At 45.3% G+C, this 18,702-nt stretch overlaps 1 protein-coding gene across 5 annotated transcripts in view; it reads left to right on the forward strand.

The window, feature by feature from the left end:
• The window catches only part of LOC129857579 (triple functional domain protein-like), a 137,625-nt gene extending 122,266 nt beyond the window's left edge, over window positions 1-15,359 (forward strand). For 3 of the 5 annotated variants that reach the window (XM_055925986.1, XM_055925987.1, XM_055925989.1), the window contains 19 exons: window positions 8-103; window positions 496-644; window positions 869-935; window positions 1,302-1,405; window positions 1,518-1,587; window positions 1,814-1,903; window positions 2,095-2,238; window positions 2,411-2,488; window positions 5,160-5,351; window positions 5,540-5,717; window positions 6,142-6,929; window positions 8,108-8,355; window positions 8,578-8,719; window positions 10,794-10,821; window positions 11,147-11,309; window positions 11,486-11,607; window positions 11,739-12,018; window positions 12,320-12,458; window positions 12,628-15,359. In XM_055925986.1, the coding sequence (XP_055781961.1) occupies window positions 8-103; window positions 496-644; window positions 869-935; window positions 1,302-1,405; window positions 1,518-1,587; window positions 1,814-1,903; window positions 2,095-2,238; window positions 2,411-2,488; window positions 5,160-5,351; window positions 5,540-5,717; window positions 6,142-6,929; window positions 8,108-8,355; window positions 8,578-8,719; window positions 10,794-10,821; window positions 11,147-11,309; window positions 11,486-11,607; window positions 11,739-12,018; window positions 12,320-12,458; window positions 12,628-13,185 (3,636 nt within the window). In that variant the 3' untranslated portion in view covers window positions 13,186-15,359. Of the gene's footprint in view, window positions 1-7; window positions 104-495; window positions 645-868; window positions 936-1,301; window positions 1,406-1,517; window positions 1,588-1,813; window positions 1,904-2,094; window positions 2,239-2,410; window positions 2,489-5,159; window positions 5,352-5,539; window positions 5,718-6,141; window positions 6,930-8,107; window positions 8,356-8,577; window positions 8,720-10,793; window positions 10,822-11,146; window positions 11,310-11,485; window positions 11,608-11,738; window positions 12,019-12,319; window positions 12,459-12,627 lie in introns of those variants that run through there. The other 2 variants (XM_055925988.1, XM_055925990.1) reach the window with 2 other exon arrangements.
• Window positions 15,360-18,702: the final 3,343 nt, after the last annotated feature.

An 18,702-nucleotide genomic window follows, 5' to 3' on the forward strand; every position in this document is an offset into this window, starting at 1 on the left:
CTTCCAGGCGGCCTCTCGTCTATCGGGCCGACCCAGTAGTTCAGAGACACCCAGTGCGGCTGAGCTGGTCAGTGCCATCGAGGAGCTAGTCAAGAGTAAGATGGTAAGACCCAGCCATCCATCAGTCTACCACACTGCTGTCAGTTACGCACACTCACACACACACACACACACACACACACACACACTGCCAGCTCAGCTCAGACCAGTCTGGTGCCAGGGTGGATGTGACGTGTGACGGTGCCATGGCCCACCAGTCATCTGTGAACCATTTGAGTCACCACACCAACTGACTCCTTCTCTTCATAAGACCTGGCACAGCACTTTAATGCTGCCATACTTTGTCACACCCTCATAGCAGCAACACCACTGCTCTCTCTGCTAGCACAGTGATTGTATGGAGAAGCTCAGCTTACTCACTGCATGTTCACAATGAATATACAGTAAGTTCTCTCTCGCTCTCTCTCTCTCTCTCTCGCTCTCTCTCTCTCTCAGTCCCTGGAGGACCGTCCCAGCTCTCTCTCTGTGGAACATGGGGACAGCAGCAGCCCCTCCCTCAACCCCTCCGACAACTCCCTCCTGTCCTCCTCCTCCCCCATCGATGAGATGGATGAGCGCAAGTCGGGTTTCCTCAAAAGACGCCAGTGAGTTCAGTTTCACTCCTCAACGTCTCATATGTAGAAATAGAATGACTAGAAGGGGCGTCCTCATTCAAGCCAATGAGGCCGTAATGATGGTCCTTTTCTAGTCATTCTATTTCTAGGGTCTCAAAGCCTACAATGTGCCTTGAGCCATCAGATTAAACTGTCCTGTGGTGGTCTAGCTAAACAATCCTCTCATTGTTTACTTACACCTCTCTCCCCTACAGCTATGTGTTACTGGAGCTGGTGGAGACAGAGAGGGACTATGTGAGAGACCTGGGTTCAGTGGTGGAGGTGAGAACATGTTCTTTCTTACTTTACTGTAGGTCCATAATCAATGACTCACTCCTCTCCATCACACTCTGTTCACGTTCTAGACTTGGTCAAAGTGCTAGGTCCCGTCCACAAAACAATCCCTAATCCTTATGACCCCTAGACTCTCCATATAAATCGAAATGAACCGTATAGGTAAAATCAATATGGTAACAGCTCCACCTTGCCCTCTAAACATACATTTAGTGCATATACCTATCATATCAGATCACCACAAGTGCCCTAAGGGACAGAGGTTGTTTGTGGATAGGGCATTGGAATAGTATTGGCTGAATTTGGCATTGTGTCTAGTCCTGTGGTCACCTGAATGTCTTATCTCCCCTTCAGGGCTACATCAGCAAAATGAAGGAGGACGGCGTGCCAGACGACATGAGGGGAAAAGACAAGATAGTGTTTGGGAATATCCACCAGATATACGACTGGCATAGAGAGTAAGACGAGAATAGTACCTACCTACAGTACTAGCGTTATTATTAGTTTGACTTTTATATTAGTATATTTATCACACTAATATTTCTCATACTCTTCGCTCATTGGCCACAGCTTCTTCCTAGGAGAGCTAGAGAAGTGCCTGGAGGATCCTGATAGGCTGGCTCCCCTGTTCGTCAAACAAGTAAGAGAGATTTGATGATTTTCATTGGCCAAAATATACCATCAGTAGTGGATGTCGCGGTGCATCAAGATTAGTGCTCAACCCTAACATTAACCCCCAACCTTAACCATAATCCCTCATTTAAAATGAAATGGGGTATGGACATCCCAAAGATTCCAGATACCAAGGACCATAATACCACTTCCTCACCATTTCCCTTGTTTTTCCCCCCTTGTTTTCCTGCTAGGAGCGACGGTTACACATGTACATCGTGTACTGTCAGAACAAGCCCAAATCGGAGCACATCGTGTCTGAGTACATAGACACTTACTTTGAGGTAAGAATACACACACTCCCTCCACCCCACACATGCCCCACAAGTGGGTTTATTCCAGTCTCTCGAACGGAGCACCTATTTCATCATAAGAGCCTCATTGTTTCCTGTTCTCATACCTTGTGTTATATTTTTACGCAGTCCTTTGTTTTTACTGTGTGCAAATAAATCTAATGGCTCCCTGTGTATTTTAGGAGCTCAAGCAGCGTCTGGGCCACAGACTCCAGATCACTGATCTTCTCATTAAGCCTGTGCAGCGCATCATGAAGTACCAGCTCCTACTGAAGGATTTACTTAAGTTCTCCAAAAAGGCTGCAGTAGATACTACAGAGCTGGAGGTAAGAACTACAATCTGGGTTTGATTTGATGGCCTTCCACCCCTAATAACATGGACAAGCATTAATATTGCTCTGATTTTGTTTTTACCTGAAAGTTATACTTGTTATAAAGCTGTGATTATGTTTTCTTTCCCTCTAAAATTGTGTTTTCTATCTTCTCTGTTTCTCCCAGAAAGCGGTGGAGGTCATGTGTGTTGTGCCCAAAAGATGCAACGACATGATGAACGTTGGGCGTCTCCAAGGCTTCGACGTAAGACTCACAGGCTCTGTCTTCTTCGGGGAATAGAGAATGTAGTCTTTCAGTTCGATCTGGCTCAGTTTAGAAGGTCACAAATTCTCCAAAATAGCTTACTTGAATATGATTTCAGCCGATAAGGATCATATGATACATGGGAGAAGGGCTTGGGTTTGCTGTCTCTCTCTATTTTCACTCGTTGTATTATATGATAATAGCATGCATATAATATGCATATTTCACCTGAGTGGCTAAGAATGAGTCTGAGGCTGTCCTCTGTCCTCTCTCCTTTTATTTGTATGCATTTTATTTAAAGGCCCAGCACAGTCAAAATTCTTTTTTCCTGTTTTTTATATTAAACTGACACTGTAAAAGTGTGAACAAATTTGATTTCAGTCACGCCCTGACTTTAGTTATATTTGCTTTCTTTATTATTTGGTTAGGTCAGGGTGTGACAAGGGGTGGTTTGTTTAGTTTTTGTATTGTCTAGGGGTATGTAGGTTGATGGTGGCCTGGATGGGTTCCCAATCAGAGACAGCTGTTTATCGTTGTCTCTGATTGGGGAGCCTATTTAGGTTGCCATTTTCCAGGTTGGTTTTGTGGGTCGTTGTCCTTGTTTAGTTGCCTGTGAGCACTACGTTGGCGTCACGTTTCGGTTTCTTGTTTTTGTGAGTTTGTTAAGTGTTCTTCGTTTAATAAATAGAAGAATGGATTCTAATCACGCTGCGCCTTGGTCCACTCCTTTAAACGGCCGTGACAGAACTACCCACCAAAAGAGGACCAAGCAGCGTGGTTACCTGGAGAGTTGGACATGGGAGGAAATCCTGGAAGGCAAGGGACCCTGGGGACAGAGGAGTGAAAATCGCCATCCTGAGGAGGAAGCTAGGAGAGGGGCCAAGGATTACACTGGAACACGGCTGGCAAGGAAGCCCGATAGGCAGCCCAAAAAAATTTTTTTTGGGGGGGGGGGCACACAGTGAGATTGGCTGAGCCAGGTTGGAGACCTGAGCCAACTCCCCGTGCTTACCGTGGCGGGCGTCGTACTGGTCAGGCACCGTGTTATGCAGTGGAGCGCACGGTGTCTCCAGTACGCGTTCTTAGCCCGGTGCGCTATATCCCAGCTCCTCGCATCGGCCGGGCTAGAGTGGGCATCAAGCCAGGAGGGATGATGCCGGCTCAGCGCATCTGGTCTCCAGTGCGTCTCCTCGGCCCGGGGTATACTGCACCAGCCCTACGCATGGTGTCCCCGGTTCGCCAGCACAGCCCAGTGTGGCCTGTTCCAACTCCCCGCACTTGCCGGGCTTCAGGGGGGATCCAGCCAGGAAGAGTTGTGCTAGCTCTGCGCTCGAGACCGCCAGTACGCCTCCACGGTCCAGTGCATCCGGTGCCTGTGCTAAGCCCTAATGTCTCCCCGGCCTGGTGAGTCCTGTGCCTTCTCCCAGAGCCAGGCCTCCTGTGTGTCTCTGCATTCCAGTGATGATCCATGGCAAGAAGCCTCCAGTGATGATCCATGGCACGAAGCCTCCAGTGTTGATCCATGGCACGAAGCCTCCAGTGATGATCCATGGCACGAAGCCTCCAGTGATGATCCATGGCACGAAGCCTCCTGTGATGATCCATGGCACGACGCCTCCAGTGATGATACATGGCAAGAAGCCTCCAGTGATGATCCATGGCAAGAAGCCTCCTGTGATGATCCATGGCACGAAGCCTCCTGTGATGATACATGGCAAGAAGCCTCCTGTGATGATCCATGGCACAAAGCCTCCTGTGATGATCCATGGCACGAAGCCTCCTGTGATGATCCATGGCACGAAGCCTCCTGTGATCCATGGCACGAAGCCTCCTGTGATCCATGGCACGAAGCCTCCAGTGATGATCCATGGCACGAAGCCTCCAGTGATGATCCATGGCACGAAGCCTCCAGTGATGATCCATGGCACGAAGCCTCCAGTGATGATCCATGGCACGAAGCCTCCAGTGAGGATACATGGCACGAAGCCTCCAGTGAGGATCCATGGCACGAAACCTCCAGTGAGGAGTTATGGCACGAGGCCTTCAGCGTCGCCCTCTAGTCCAGAGCCTCCAGCGACGCCCTCTAGTCCGGAGCCTCCAGCGACGCCCTCCTGTCCGGAGCCGCCAGAGTCGCCCTCCTGTCCGGAGCCGCCAGAGTCGCCCTCCTGTCCGGGGCCGCCAGAGTCGCCCTCCTGTCCGGAGCCGCCAGAGTCGCCCTCCTGTCCGGGGCCGCCAGAGTCGCCCTCCTGTCCGGGGCCGCCAGAGTCGCCCTCCTGTCCGGGGCCGCCAGAGTCGCCCTCCTGTCCGGGGCCGCCAGAGTCGCCCTCCTGTCCGGAGCCGCCAGAGTCGCCCTCCTGTCCGGGTCCCGCGGCGATCACCATGTGTAAATTGGTTAATCGACCAACAACAAAGAGTTACAAACCTCTCTGCCAATAACAGCTACTTTCCAGTTTTCCCCTCCCCACTTAGATTACTCCCACTCCTGGCAAAATTCTTGCTTGAGAAATAGTGTTTTGCTAAAAGCTACGTTTGCCCTTTTGAATGGAGATCTATTACAGCAAGGTACTTACTTGTTACCCAGAAATATTTTGATATGGATTTAAAACAGCTGCATTGGGCCTTAAACGTTTGTTTAACCAGACAGGCAATACATTGGTATTCCCCCATGCAGGGCAAGATTGTGGCCCAAGGCAGACTACTGCTCCAGGATACCTTCATGGTATCAGATCAGGACGGAGGGCTACTCACAAGGATGAAGGAGAGGAGGGTCTTCCTCTTCGAACAGATCGTCATCTTCAGCGAGCCCCTGGACAAGAAGAAAGGCTACTCCCAGCCGGGATACCTCTTCAAGAACAGCGTCAAGGTATGGAGCATCGATCGTGATCATCTCACCTAATCAATCCACTTAGATCATATTACAGTGGATGTATTGTTTGGGGGCTGGACATTGCTGGGATAGGAATTGCCCTAAGAGCCAAAGTCATTTGAATAGTTGTCTGATTCTGAAAACACTCACATCCCCTCTCCCCTGTATCTTGTGTGTGTGTCCAGGTGAGCTGGCTGGGCCTGGAGGAGAGCACAGACGACCCCTGTAAGTTCACCATGACCTCCCGGTCATCCAGTGGCGGTGTGGAGACCTACGTGATGCACTCAGCCAATCCTGGAGTCAGCCAGATGTGGGTCCACCAGATCACCCAGATCCTGGAGAGCCAACGCAACTTTCTCAATGGTAAAAAATGACACATCACGGTTCATCTGTGTAACTGTGTAGTGATATTATGCTAGCTTCTCCCAGGTGGCAGCATAATCATACCATATGATTACAATGTTTCATCTGTCTCCCTGTGTAGTCATCCACTCCATAGAATGTTTCAACGTTCTGAGAAAATAAGTGTTTAGAACACACAATTAAATGGACTATAGCATGATGTACTGGAATGCAAAATGCAAATATTTTTTTTATCTTTTTGTTTCATAGCTAGACAGTGTGTACTCATACCACTGAGGTGACTCTTTCTCTCTGTTTCTATCTCTTTCTCTGTCTCTCTCTTTCTCTGTCTGTCTGTCTGTCTGTCTGTCTGTCTGTCTGTCTGTCTGTCTGTCTCTCTCTCTATCTCTTTCTCTCTGTCTGTCTCTCTCTTTGTGTCCCCCAGCACTGACATCCCCTATCGAGTACCAGAGGAACCACGTGGGGGCAAGCGGAGCAGGCCTGGGGGCCCCCAGCAGTAGCAGTGGCCTGGCAGGAGGTGGCTGCAGCAGCTCTGTAGTGGGCCCTGGGAGTAACTCTCTGTGTGGCCCCCAGAGTCGCCGGCCCTCGCGCATCCCCCAGCCCTCCTCCCGTATCCCACAGCCTGTCCACCACCACCACCCCCCGGGGTCTGACGGACCGGACAGAACAGCAGGTACGTGGTCCCGACAACCCCCCTCCTCCTCCTCCCAGACCCCCTGTCCTCCTGACCATGCAGAGGGGGACCTGGGGCCCCAAGATGTCCCCAAGATGCGAGTGCTGGATGGTCCCCGGCCCCGCAGCAGAACCAGCAGCAACAGCAATGGCAAGTCCTTGGGCGTTGCTGAGGGCAGCTTCAAGGAGAGCTACCCTGGGGAGGACCCTCAGATCCCCATCCCACGGCTGGCTATGGCCCCTCTGAATCTTGCCAAGCCTCGGGTAGGGACAGTCTCTCCACTGACCTGCCCCATAAAGGAGGAATTCATCCCGGGCAGCCCAGCCCAGAAAGGCTCCTTTTTCTGGTCCGCCGCGGTCCCAGCCTCCCCAGCTAGCCGGCCTGGCTCCTTCTCCTACCACAGTGATAGTGGAGACTCGACCCTGGGCCACAGGGAGAGCCACAGCCACCACCACTCCACCCACAGCAAGGATATAGACCGCATGAGCACATGCTCCTCCACCAGTGAGCAGTCCGTACAGTCCATGCAGAGTAACGGGGTAAGAGCCCTACTCGAGTCCCAGGCTTCTGTCCGGCTTAGTCCCTACTAACCTTACTGGCTGACCAGAAGTTCTCCTGGGTCATCTTAACCACAAGTGCATACTAAACTATCTAAGTACACTAACTTGCCTATGGTGTGAGTTTTCCTTCCTGCTGTCTTTCAGACTCTACTAACAGTGTGTTTTTGGCTGGTAGAGCAGCTAACTGCTACAGTAACTCAGCTTGCTGTACTGTATGTTGGTGTCCTCTCCTCTCCCTTGGTAAGTGTTTCCAGTATGACTCTCTGCCTCTGCTTCCCTAACTTCACACACCCAGCTCTGTCTTGGCTCTAACATTTTCTAGACATGACCTGAATTTTTGCTGTCCCTTTGCTTCAGCCTATTGTGGTCGGATCTAAAAAAATACATCAAGGTATTTATGGGTTAAATGCAAATGAATGCTGATATAATGGAAGATTGGTATTTGACTTCGACTTCACCTGCCTGCAAGAAGAGGGGCTCTGATGTAAAAAGAAACGTTTGCCGTCTCTCCTGTTTTCTCTTAGCTCTTGCTCTGACCATGCTGCTTCCTTTATGCCTTGGTCCTGTGGGACTGATGACACATCCTTGTTCCCGTTCTCTCCTTGCCTTGCTGCTGAATACATTTGACTCACACCAAATGCATTTGGCCTCACTTCAAACTTTATTTCAGGCTCTGTCTCTTCTGAAACGGACTGTTTCCTCTCTACTCTCACTGTCTTTGAGAGACACCCACTCCATGTTAACTCTCCTCTGTCTCTCTGACTTCTGGATACCTTGTCTTCGCTTCTACAAATGAGAAGGTCTAGTTATGAGACATGTAGGAACCAGATGTTAGTTGCTACAGTATGACTTTCCTCACTCTACATTCTGAACCTTTTGTAATGAATGCTTTGAAATGAGTCCTTCTTTGTGCATGAGCTCTAAGCATATAAACAGATGAACAACATGATGCTCATGTGCCATCAAATCAATAACATTTGAATTTCTTTAGTCTTTTAGAGTCAGTTTGTGTGTGTGTGCATTTATCTGTCTGTCTGTCCTCTCTCTCTCTCTCTCTCTCTCTCTCTCTCTCTATGCCTCTCTCTTTGTGTAACCCTACCTATAAACCCTTACTGACTCCATTGCCTCCCATCCTCCCCTGCCTCCCCCTCCTCCAGAGTGAAAGCAGTAGCAGCAGCAGCATCAGCACCATGCTGGTGACCCAGGACTACGTGGCCCTGAAGGAGGATGAGATCAGTGTTTCCCAGGGCGAGGTGGTCCAGATGCTGGCCTCTAATCAGCAGAACATGTTCCTGGTGTTCCGGGCTGCCATCGAGCAGGGCCCTGCCGCAGAGGGCTGGATCCCCGGCTACGTACTGGGTCACACCTCCACCATCATCCCCGACCTCCCCGAAGGAACCATCAAGTAAGAGACAGACACTGCTGCTACTCCATGTACCAACCTGAATGACTGAATGAAAAGCTTTATCATCCCAAAGACAATTCCATGTTCACATCATGAGCTCTGCCATCATAAAAGTGAAACAGTAGACAAAGATGTAGAAATCACAAGTTAAACTTTTCTCTTATTTTCTTCCTTTTTCTTTCTCTCTCTTTTCCCCTTTCTTTCTCGTTCTCTTGTCTGGAGCAGGAAGTCATCCTCGTGGCACACAGCACTCCGCATCAGGAGAAAGTCTGAGAAGAGAGAAAAGGAGACCAGGAAGGAAAATAAGATGGAAAACGGCTACCGCAAGTCTCAAGACTGTCTGACTAATAAAGTTTCTGTAAAGGTAGAGTTGATTTGATAATCACCTGTATGGCTGTAAGACTAAAAGCCCCTCTGCATTAACCTCAATATGGCTGTAAGATTTAAAGCCCCTCTACATTAACCTGAGTATGGCTGTAAGACTTAAAGCCCCTCTACATTAACCTCAGTATGGCTGTAAGACTTAAAGCCCCTCTACATTAACCTCAGTATGGCTGTAAGACTTAAAGCCCCTCTACATTAACCTCAGTATGGCTGTAAGACTTAAAGCCCCTCTACATTAACCTCAGTATGGCTGTAAGACTTAAAGCCCCTCTACATTAACCTCAGTATGGCTGTAAGACTTAAAGCCCCTCTACATTAACCTCAGTATGGCTGTAAGACTTAAAGCCCCTCTACATTAACCTCAGTATGGCTGTAAGACTTAAAGCCCCTCTACATTAACCTCAGTATGGCTGTAAGATTTAAAGCCCCTCTACATTAACCTCAGTATGGCTGTAAGACTTAAAGCCCCTCTACATTAACCTCAATATGGCTGTAAGATTTAAAGCCCCTCTACATTAACCTCAGTATGTCTGTAAGACTTAAAGCCCCTCTACATTAACCTCAGTATGGCTGTAAGACTTAAAGCCCCTCTACATTAACCTCAGTATGGCTGTAAGACTTAAAGCCCCTCTACATTAACCTCAGTATGGCTGTAAGACTTAAAGCCCCTCTACATTAACCTCAGTATGGCTGTAAGACTTAAAGCCCCTCTACATTAACCTCAGTATGGCTGTAAGACTTAAAGCCCCTCTGCATTAACCTCAGTATGGCTGTAAGACTTAAAGCCCCTCTACATTAACCTCAGTATGTCTGTAAGACTTAAAGCCCCTCTACATTAACCTCAGTATGGCTGTAAGACTTAAAGCCCCTCTACATTAACCTCAGTATGGCTGTAAGACTTAAAGCCCCTCTACATTAACCTCAGTATGGCTGTAAGACTTAAAGCCCCTCTACATTAACCTCAGTATGGCTGTAAGACTTAAAGCCCCTCAACAGTAACCTCAGTATGGCTGTAAGACTTAAAGCCTCTCTACATTAACCTCAGTATGTCTGTAAGACTTAAAGCCCCTCTACATTAACCTCAGTATGGCTGTAAGATTTAAAGCCCCTCTACATTAACCTCAGTATGTCTGTAAGATTTAAAGCCCCTCAACAGTAACCTCAGTATGGCTGTAAGATTTAAAGCCCCTCAACAGTAACCTCAGTATGGCTGTAAGACTTAAAGCCCCTCTACATTAACCTCAGTATGGCTGTAAGACTTAAAGCCCCTCTACATTAACCTCAGTATGGCTGTAAGACTTAAAGCCCCTCTACATTAACCTCAGTATGGCTGTAAGACGTAAAGCCCCTCTACATTAACCTCAGTATGGCTGTAAGACTTAAAGCCCCTCTACATTAACCTCAGTATGGCTGTAAGACTTAAAGCCCCTCTACATTAACCTCAGTATGGCTGTAAGACGTAAAGCCCCTCTACATTAACCTCAGTATGGCTGTAAGACTTAAAGCCCCTCTACATTAACCTCAGTATGGCTGTAAGACTTAAAGCCCCTCTACATTAACCTCAGTATGGCTGTAAGACTTAAAGCCCCTCTACATTAACCTCAGTATGGCTGTAAGACTTAAAGCCCCTCTACATTAACCTCAGTATGGCTGTAAGACTTAAAGCCCCTCTACATTAACCTCAGTATGGCTGTAAGACTTAAAGCCCCTCTACATTAACCTCAGTATGGCTGTAAGACTTAAAGCCCCTCTACATTAACCTCAGTATGTCTGTAAGACTTAAAGCCTCTCTACATTAACCTCAGTATGGCTGTAAGACTTAAAGCCCCTCTACATTAACCTCAGTATGTCTGTAAGACTTAAAGCCTCTCTACATTAACCTCAGTATGTCTGTAAGACTTAAAGCCCCTCTACATTAACCTCAGTATGGCTGTAAGACTTAAAGCCCCTCTACATTAACCTCATTTAATGGATTCATGTTGTAATTATTTAATGTCTTTGTGGTAAAACTAATTTGGAGAAGAAACTTATTTGTGTTCCTATTTTTCTTTCAGCTTCTAAACCCCAACTACATCTATGATGGTATGTATACATTTATATGCTTTTGCTTGGGCTTTACTATACAGTAATTGAATGACACATCTATATTTTCACATACCAGGCGTTCAATAAAACACGTTTTAATTGTCTATTGGGTGGCTCAGATGTTGGATTGTGTAGTTTGCATGTAAGTATCCTCCTCCGAGCCAGAACAGTGTGTAGGGCTGGAGCCTGTCTCCTGTTTCTGTAGTGTGAGGCAGCTGGAAAAACGAAAGTACACCCAATAGACAGGACGCTAGTATATTGCAAGGCTAGTTAGCATGTGACATAGTCAAACTCACATGTCCTCTGTCTGTCACCTCTGTAGTACCCCCAGAGTTCCTGCTGCCTCTGAGTGATGTGACCTGTAACCTGGGGGAGAGTGTCACTCTGAGGAGTAAGGTCTGTGGAAGACCCAAAGCCTCGGTCACCTGGAGAGGACCTGACCACAGCACTCTGAGCAACGACGGACACTACAGCATCACCTACAGGTACACATCGCCAGTGATGACATTCTACGATACTCTTCTCCAGAGGGATTTGCAGTGATCATTGCAACGTGTTAGAATGACTTAGCTGTTGGAAGACAATGTTCTGTTGTGGTTGAATTAAAGGAAGTGTTGCTATTGTTGAAACTTACCTTGTGACTTCCCTTCTCTCTCTGCAGTGACACGGGCGAGGCAACTCTCCTCATCATGGGTGTGTCTGTGGAGGATGACGGGGTGTACACCTGTGTTGCCACCAACGTAGTGGGCAGCGTGTCATCCTCCGCCAGCCTCAGAGTCTCAGGTTAGTCACTGTTGAGTTACATTAAGTTGAGTTGAGTTGTAGACTCCTGTGGGGGTACAGTATATCCTCTATATTCACACTACTTCTTCAGTACTTTTGCATTGTAACATTCAATGTTTCTATTTTCCCAGAGGCCTCCGACGATGGGAGTGAAGTGATTTGGAAGAACAACTTTGAGTCCTTCTACACAGAGGTCACAGAACTGGGCAGGGGAAGGTTCTCAGTGGCTAAGCGCTGTGACCAGCGTGGGAGCAAGCGTGCCGTGGCAGCCAAACATGTCAACAAGCGGTTGATGCGGCGTGAGCAGGTGCTCCAGGAACTGAGGATACTACAGTGTCTGGAACACCCACACCTTGTCGGCCTGCTGGACACCTTCGAGACAGCCACCAGCTACGTGCTAGTGCTGGAGATGTACGTTAGAAAAACCTGTGGATGGGCCCCAAATGGGACCCTATTCCCTATAACTGATCAAAAGTAGTATCCTACAGAGGGATAGATAGCATTTGGGACTTGCACACTGTATGTATTATGATTATTGAGGAAAATTGTAATTAGAATTCCTGAATTGAAATAGAATTGATTACCCTTTTGAACAATATATTACTGTATATATTTATTCACTGTGTTGTGCTTTTGAATCATCCCTCTTGTACATCTACCATATCGATGGGCTAATGTCTCTCTCTCGTGCTCTGGTGCTTTGTGTCTGCAGGGCTGATCAAGGCCGTCTCCTGGACTACATAGTCAGCTGGGGTAACCTCACTGAAGAGAAGGTGGCCTTGTACCTTAGGGACATTCTTGAAGCTTTACACTACCTGCATAGCTGGAGGATAGCTCACTTGGACTTGAAGGTGAGTCACAAAGGCTGTGACATGTAGAGTAGGAGTTAAATGTGATTTTGTACTGTATGATGTCTAACTGATTGTTCTTAAGCAAAGATAGTACTCCCATTATGGGTAAATTCTTAATCATATCTTTCTTTGCGTGTATCTGCGTGGGTATCGGTGTGTATCCCTTTAGCCTGAGAACGTGTTAGTGGAGCAGAACTCTGCCCAGCCCGTGGTCAAGCTGACAGACTTCGGAGACGCCGTCCAGCTGAACAGCGGCCACTACATCCACCCTCTACTGGGCAGTCCAGAGTTCTCAGCCCCGGAGCTGGTGCTGGGCCAGCCCGTATCCTTAACCTCTGACCTCTGGAGCCTGGGGGTTGTGACATACGTGGTACTGAGTGGGGCATCTCCCTTCCTGGATGAGAGCGCTGAGGAGACATGCCTGAACATCTGTCGTCTGGACTTCAGCTTCCCCCATGACTACTTCCAGGGTGTGAGCCAGGCGGCCAGGGACTTTGTGGGTCTCCTCCTACAGGGCGAGCCGAACCGGAGACCTTCGGCCGCCGCATGCCTTCAGGAGCCCTGGCTGCAGCCGTGGGACTCCCACCAGCAACAAAACCAGCACCCAGGGTGCATCGACACCTCCAGACTCATCTCCTTCATCGAGCGGCGGAAACACCAGAACGACGTTAGGCCCGTGGGCAGCATCAAGACCTTCCTTCACAGCAGACTCCTCAACCAGATATGAGCAGGTTAGAGGACTACAGTACCCAGAAACAACCGAGTCACAATGATGATCTCATCCTTTCTCAGCCGACTACGCCACTTCCTTAGAACTATGTTACCCAGCATCCTGCTGCTGCTGACTGCTTTGAATATTTTTGACTGAGATTTTTCCCCCCAAGACATTTAAATACTTCCCTTCCATCCCCACCTTTGTATGGATGATGGCTATATGCCTGCACAAAAGTATGAACTATTTGAAAGTATTTCAAACTTCACTAACAGGGAGAACAAAGCTTTCTCGAGAGCCAGTGAGAGTAAGCCTTGTGTTTGGATAGTATTACAAACCGATACTGTAATATCGGGTTACTTTTGGTTGAATATAATAAAATTGTTTTTGTAATGAGAGATTACTTTTTGTAAAGAAAATGTATAGTTAAGAAACAAAGAAATGTCTTTATTCATATACCTTTTCAAAAACAAAGGTTATTAATAAAAAGAATGAAAACAAAAATGAATGTGACATATGAACAAAGCACCACCGACCCACCACAGGGTCGTTGCTTCAGAACACTACTTCTAGATGTGACATATGAACAAAGCACCACCGACCCACCACAGGGTCGTTGCTTCAGAACACTACTTCTAGAACCAGTTGGAGACCAAACTCATTGTAGTTGTAGTTGATTAACTTACAATAAATCAGCAAATGGTTTGTTCTGGCCTTGCTATTGTATGGACCTGTAACAGTTAGTACAATTATGCTATTTTAGTCAGACCTCAGCAGAGAAATAAACAAGCAAACAAACAACAAAAAGCTATAACACTATTGGAAAAGCTCTTTAGATTTCTGATACATCCGCCTTACTTTGTAAATAATGTGTTCCTGCCTTCATTCTCATTTTGAAGAATTTGTCTCAAACGCTGTTTCATTAGCTGAGTAGTAAGTCCTGCCAATGGAAGAGAGGTTTGAGGGAGACTAGCTCCTCCTCATGCCAATCAAATGACATAAACCCTCACTACCAGAAATACTTCTATAATTGCACTCGTATTTTGCGTTAATTTCTCATGTGCAATGTTGCAGCTTTAACATGTATGCAACTATTTATGAAGACTTGTGTTGTACCCGTAATCTAAAAAGGCATGTACGTACCTGGTACTGCAGTAGATGTGTGTATTGTGTTACTCTTTTCCGTATTAAGTTCAGTATTAATATCTTGGAAACCTAAAATGCAGGTTTCGCAAATAATGTAAAATAAGAAAAAAGATTTGTATCTATATTGGCACCTATGCTTTCAGTTTGTCATTGTTTTTGTTTTATTTTCTGTAACTATACCAAAGTTAACTGTACTTTACCCTCTTTAAATGTCTTATATAATGTACCATGTTAAGTTATGAAAACCATGCTGAACCTAGAGATAGATGTTTACATTGGTTCACAGTGGCTTTATTTATTAGCGTTGTAAGAACGTTGTTTAGTGGTTGGTTGTTACTGCATACCTAATTAACATTTCAAACACTTCTCTTCTCAAGCTGTGCACAAAGTGGTGATTGCTGTGTAAGTTTGTTAGACTTTTTAAGTTATGTATTTCCCTAGACATTGTGTTGCAATGATCAACATCTTGGTTTAACTGAAACGTGGGGTAGCATTCTTTGCCGAGCCTTTGGTTTGAAGAAGAAAAAAAACTGCCCACAACATTGTACCAACGTTACAATTGTGCATGGGCGTTGCGGCGCTATTACCCTAACCTATATCTGAGAGTGACCATGACTTAGCTGTTTTCAGTAAATTAATCATTGTATGAGTTCAAACTGATTTTAATGTGCCAGTCAACTGATCTGGAGAGGAGGATGAAACAGCTGTATTTCCTTTTAAGCTTGAAAAGGTTATCAAAGTTTCATGTCTATGTCAAGGCAGTAGTCACAGTGATACAATGAATGTGTTTGTTAACCTGTACAGTCCCATTTTGTGTCCTTTTATTTATTCATGTGTAAAGCTGTACAGACATGGACGACGAACATGGGAACCTGGATGTAATCTCATCATATTTGATACATACTACGTTTTTTTGAATGTTAAATTACTTATTTTTACTTTTGCATGTATATTTCTTTGTACAGAAATTAAGTTTACACATTACTTGCTGTAAATATTTGATTTAGTCCTCAGTTATTTTGCCATTAAACGTATGGAACATACCCTTGGAAGTTTTTTTTATATTTATGTATGTACAGTGCCTTCAGAAAGTATTCATACCCCATTACTTATTCTACATGTTGTGTTACAGCCTGAATTCAAAATTGATTAAATATGTTTTTTCTCTCACTCATCTACACACAATGCCCCATAATTAGAAAGTTAAAACATGTTTTTAGAAATGTTTTCAAATGTTTTGAAAATGAAATACAGAAATATCTAATTTGCATAAGTAGTCACACCCCTGAGTCTATACATGTTAGAATCACATTTGGCAGAGATTACAGTTGTGAGTCTTTCTGGGTACGTCTCTAAGAGCTTTGCACACCTGGATTGTACAATATTTTCCTATGACCAGAATACCCATAACGTGATGCAGCCACCACCATGCTTGAAAATATGAAGAGTGGTACTCAGTGATGTGTTGTGTTGGATTTGCCCCTAACATAACGCTTCAGGACATTAAGCTAATATCTTTGCCACATTTAAAAAAAAATTACTTAAGTGCCTTATTGCAAACAGAATGCATGTTTTGGAGTAATTTTTATTCTATACAGGTTTCCATCTTTTCATTTAGGTTAGTATTGTGGAGTAACCATCCTCAGTTTCTCCTATCACAGCCATTCAACTCTAACTGTTTTAAAGTCACCATTGGCCTCATGGCGAAATCCTTTAGTGGTTTCCTTCCTCTCTGGCAAATGAGTTAGGAAGGACACCTGTATCTTTGTAGTGACTGGGTGTATTGATACACCATCCAAAGTGTCATTAATAACTTCACCATGCTCAAAGGGATTTTCAATGTCTGCTTTTGAAAAATGTTACCCATCTACCAATAGGTGCCCTTCTTTGCGAGCATTGTTTAACCTCCCTGGTCTTTGTGGTTGAATCTGTATTTGAAATTCACTGCTCAACTGAGGGACCTTACAGATATAGTAATTGTATGTGTGGGGTACAGAGATGAGATAGTCATTCAAAATCATGTTAAACACTATCATTGCACACAGAATGAGTCCATGCAACTTATTATGTGACTTGTTAAGCACATTTTTACTCCTGAACATATTTAGGCTTGTCATAACAAAGGGGTTGAAAACTTTATGACTCAAGACATTTCAGCTTTTCATTTTTTATTAATTTATAAACATTTCTAAAACAGAATTCCACTTCGACATTATAGGGTATTGGTATTTAATAGGGTATAGGGTATTTAATCTATATTAAATTCAGGCTGAAAAAGTCAAGTGGTGTGAAGGCACTGCAAGTGGTGCAGACTTACCTAATTATAACCTTATAAACATTTATATCTGAGATCAACATGGTTGACAACGTTGTTGGTGACAGTTGTTGACAATTATTGAAGGAAATGGAATAGGAGGTGTGAATGGTGTCCACAATAACTGGATGTTTCTCATCAGAATCAGATCTCTATCGATGATAAACAAGATATGAGAAACCAGAGTGGGTGTCTGTGATCTTATCTCCAAGGTGCAGGTGTTGTGCAGTCAATTTGCACCAAAGATTATTCATTGGAAATGTGTTTGAAAAACTACTGAACTGTTCTTTCCCCCACATCTATTTCAACAGGCGCTACAAACCAAGGTCATTCATGATTTTTAGAAGGATTACCAATTCATGTAGGTGTGATGTACATTTTCCTTTCAGACCACTTGAACTTAACTATGATGTTTGATGCCGGAAAAGATCATAGATGTTAACCCCATCCTTGGATTTGGTTGTTAAGTTCAAGTCATTTTTTATTAACTTAAAAAACTCAGCAAATGTCAATTAACTATTAATGTCCAAAATCATCTGCTTAACCTTATTGATTGCTCAAATTATGAATTGATCTAGAATTATATGTTTTGTTCAGTTAATCATGTTGTTCATGCAGAAAAAAGGAATTTTAACTCAATATTCTTGTAGCAATGTATCAAGTGTGGATGTTTTTTAAGTTACACATTTGACGGTTGTTTAGGGACAGTTCCTGTGTTTGTATTTAACCGATGTGTGGCGCATGTTCTTCCCTTCTGCCTTATCAGGTGTGAAATCAACAGAGCTGTTCTTAGAGCGAAAGTAGCAGCTGCTTTGCATGCAACCACAGCTACTGAGGCATCTCAGCAAGCTCAGGTGATCTTCAGAGATTGTATCTCAGTAGGTAGGCCGAATCCTGTTTTCAATGTTTACACACACACACTCAAACGCACACACTGGCTTCGCCACTAGAGGGCAAACTGAGCTGGTGTTTAATAAGTGCATCATGACAATTCTGAACCTTGTGTCAGTCAATTACAGCAAGACGCTCTGGATGGTAACAACATATAACTGTATCTTGTTGTATATTTGCTGACCATGACTGAAAAAAATATACACATATATAAACTCAGCAAAAAAAGAAAAGTCCCTTTTCAGGACCCTGTCTTTCAAAGATAATTTGTAAAAATACAAATAACTTCACAGAACTTCATTGTAAAGGGTTTTAACACTGTTTCCCATGCTTGTTCAATGAACCATAAACAATTAATGAACATGCACCTGTGGAATGGTCGTTAAGACACTAACAGCTTACAGACGGTATGCAATTAAGGTCACAGTTATGCAAACTTAGGACACAAAAGAGGCCTTTTTACTGACTCTGAAAAACACCAAAAGAAAAATGCCCGGAGTCCCTGCTCATCTGGGTGAACGTGCCTTAGGCATGCTGCAAGGAAGCATGAGGACTGCAGATGTGGCCAGGGCAATAAATTGCAATGTCCGTACTGTGAGACGCCTAAGACAGCGCTACAGGGAGACAGGACGGACAGCTGATCGTCCTCTCAGTGGCAGACCACGTGTAACAACACCTGCACAGGATCGGTACATTCGAACATCACACCTGCGGGACAGGTACAGGATGGTAACAACAACTGCCCGTGTTACACCAGGAACACACAATCCTTCCATCAGTTCTCAGACTGTCCGCAATAGGCTGATAGAGGCTGGACTGAGGGCTTGTAGGCCTGTTGTAAGGCAGGTCCTCACCAGACATCACCGGCAACAATGTCGCCTATGGGCACAAACCCACCGTCGCTGGTCCAGACAGGACTGGCAAAAAGTGCTCATCCGTTCACCTACTCTGCGTCTCACAAAGACACGGCGGTTGGAACCAAAAATATCAAATTTGGACTAATCAGACCAAAGGACAAATTCCCCAAAGCCAACACCTACTTTGGCCGCCTTTCCTTCCAGTTCTCTGCTGCCAATGACTGGAACAAATTGCAAAAATCACTGAAGTTGGAGACTTATATCTCCCTCACTAACTTGAAGCGTCAGCTGTCAGAGCAGCTTACCAATCGCTGCAGCTGTACA

The sequence above is a fragment of the Salvelinus fontinalis genome, chromosome 6 (assembly GCF_029448725.1).
Source record: "Salvelinus fontinalis isolate EN_2023a chromosome 6, ASM2944872v1, whole genome shotgun sequence".
NCBI lineage: Eukaryota > Metazoa > Chordata > Actinopteri > Salmoniformes > Salmonidae > Salvelinus > Salvelinus fontinalis.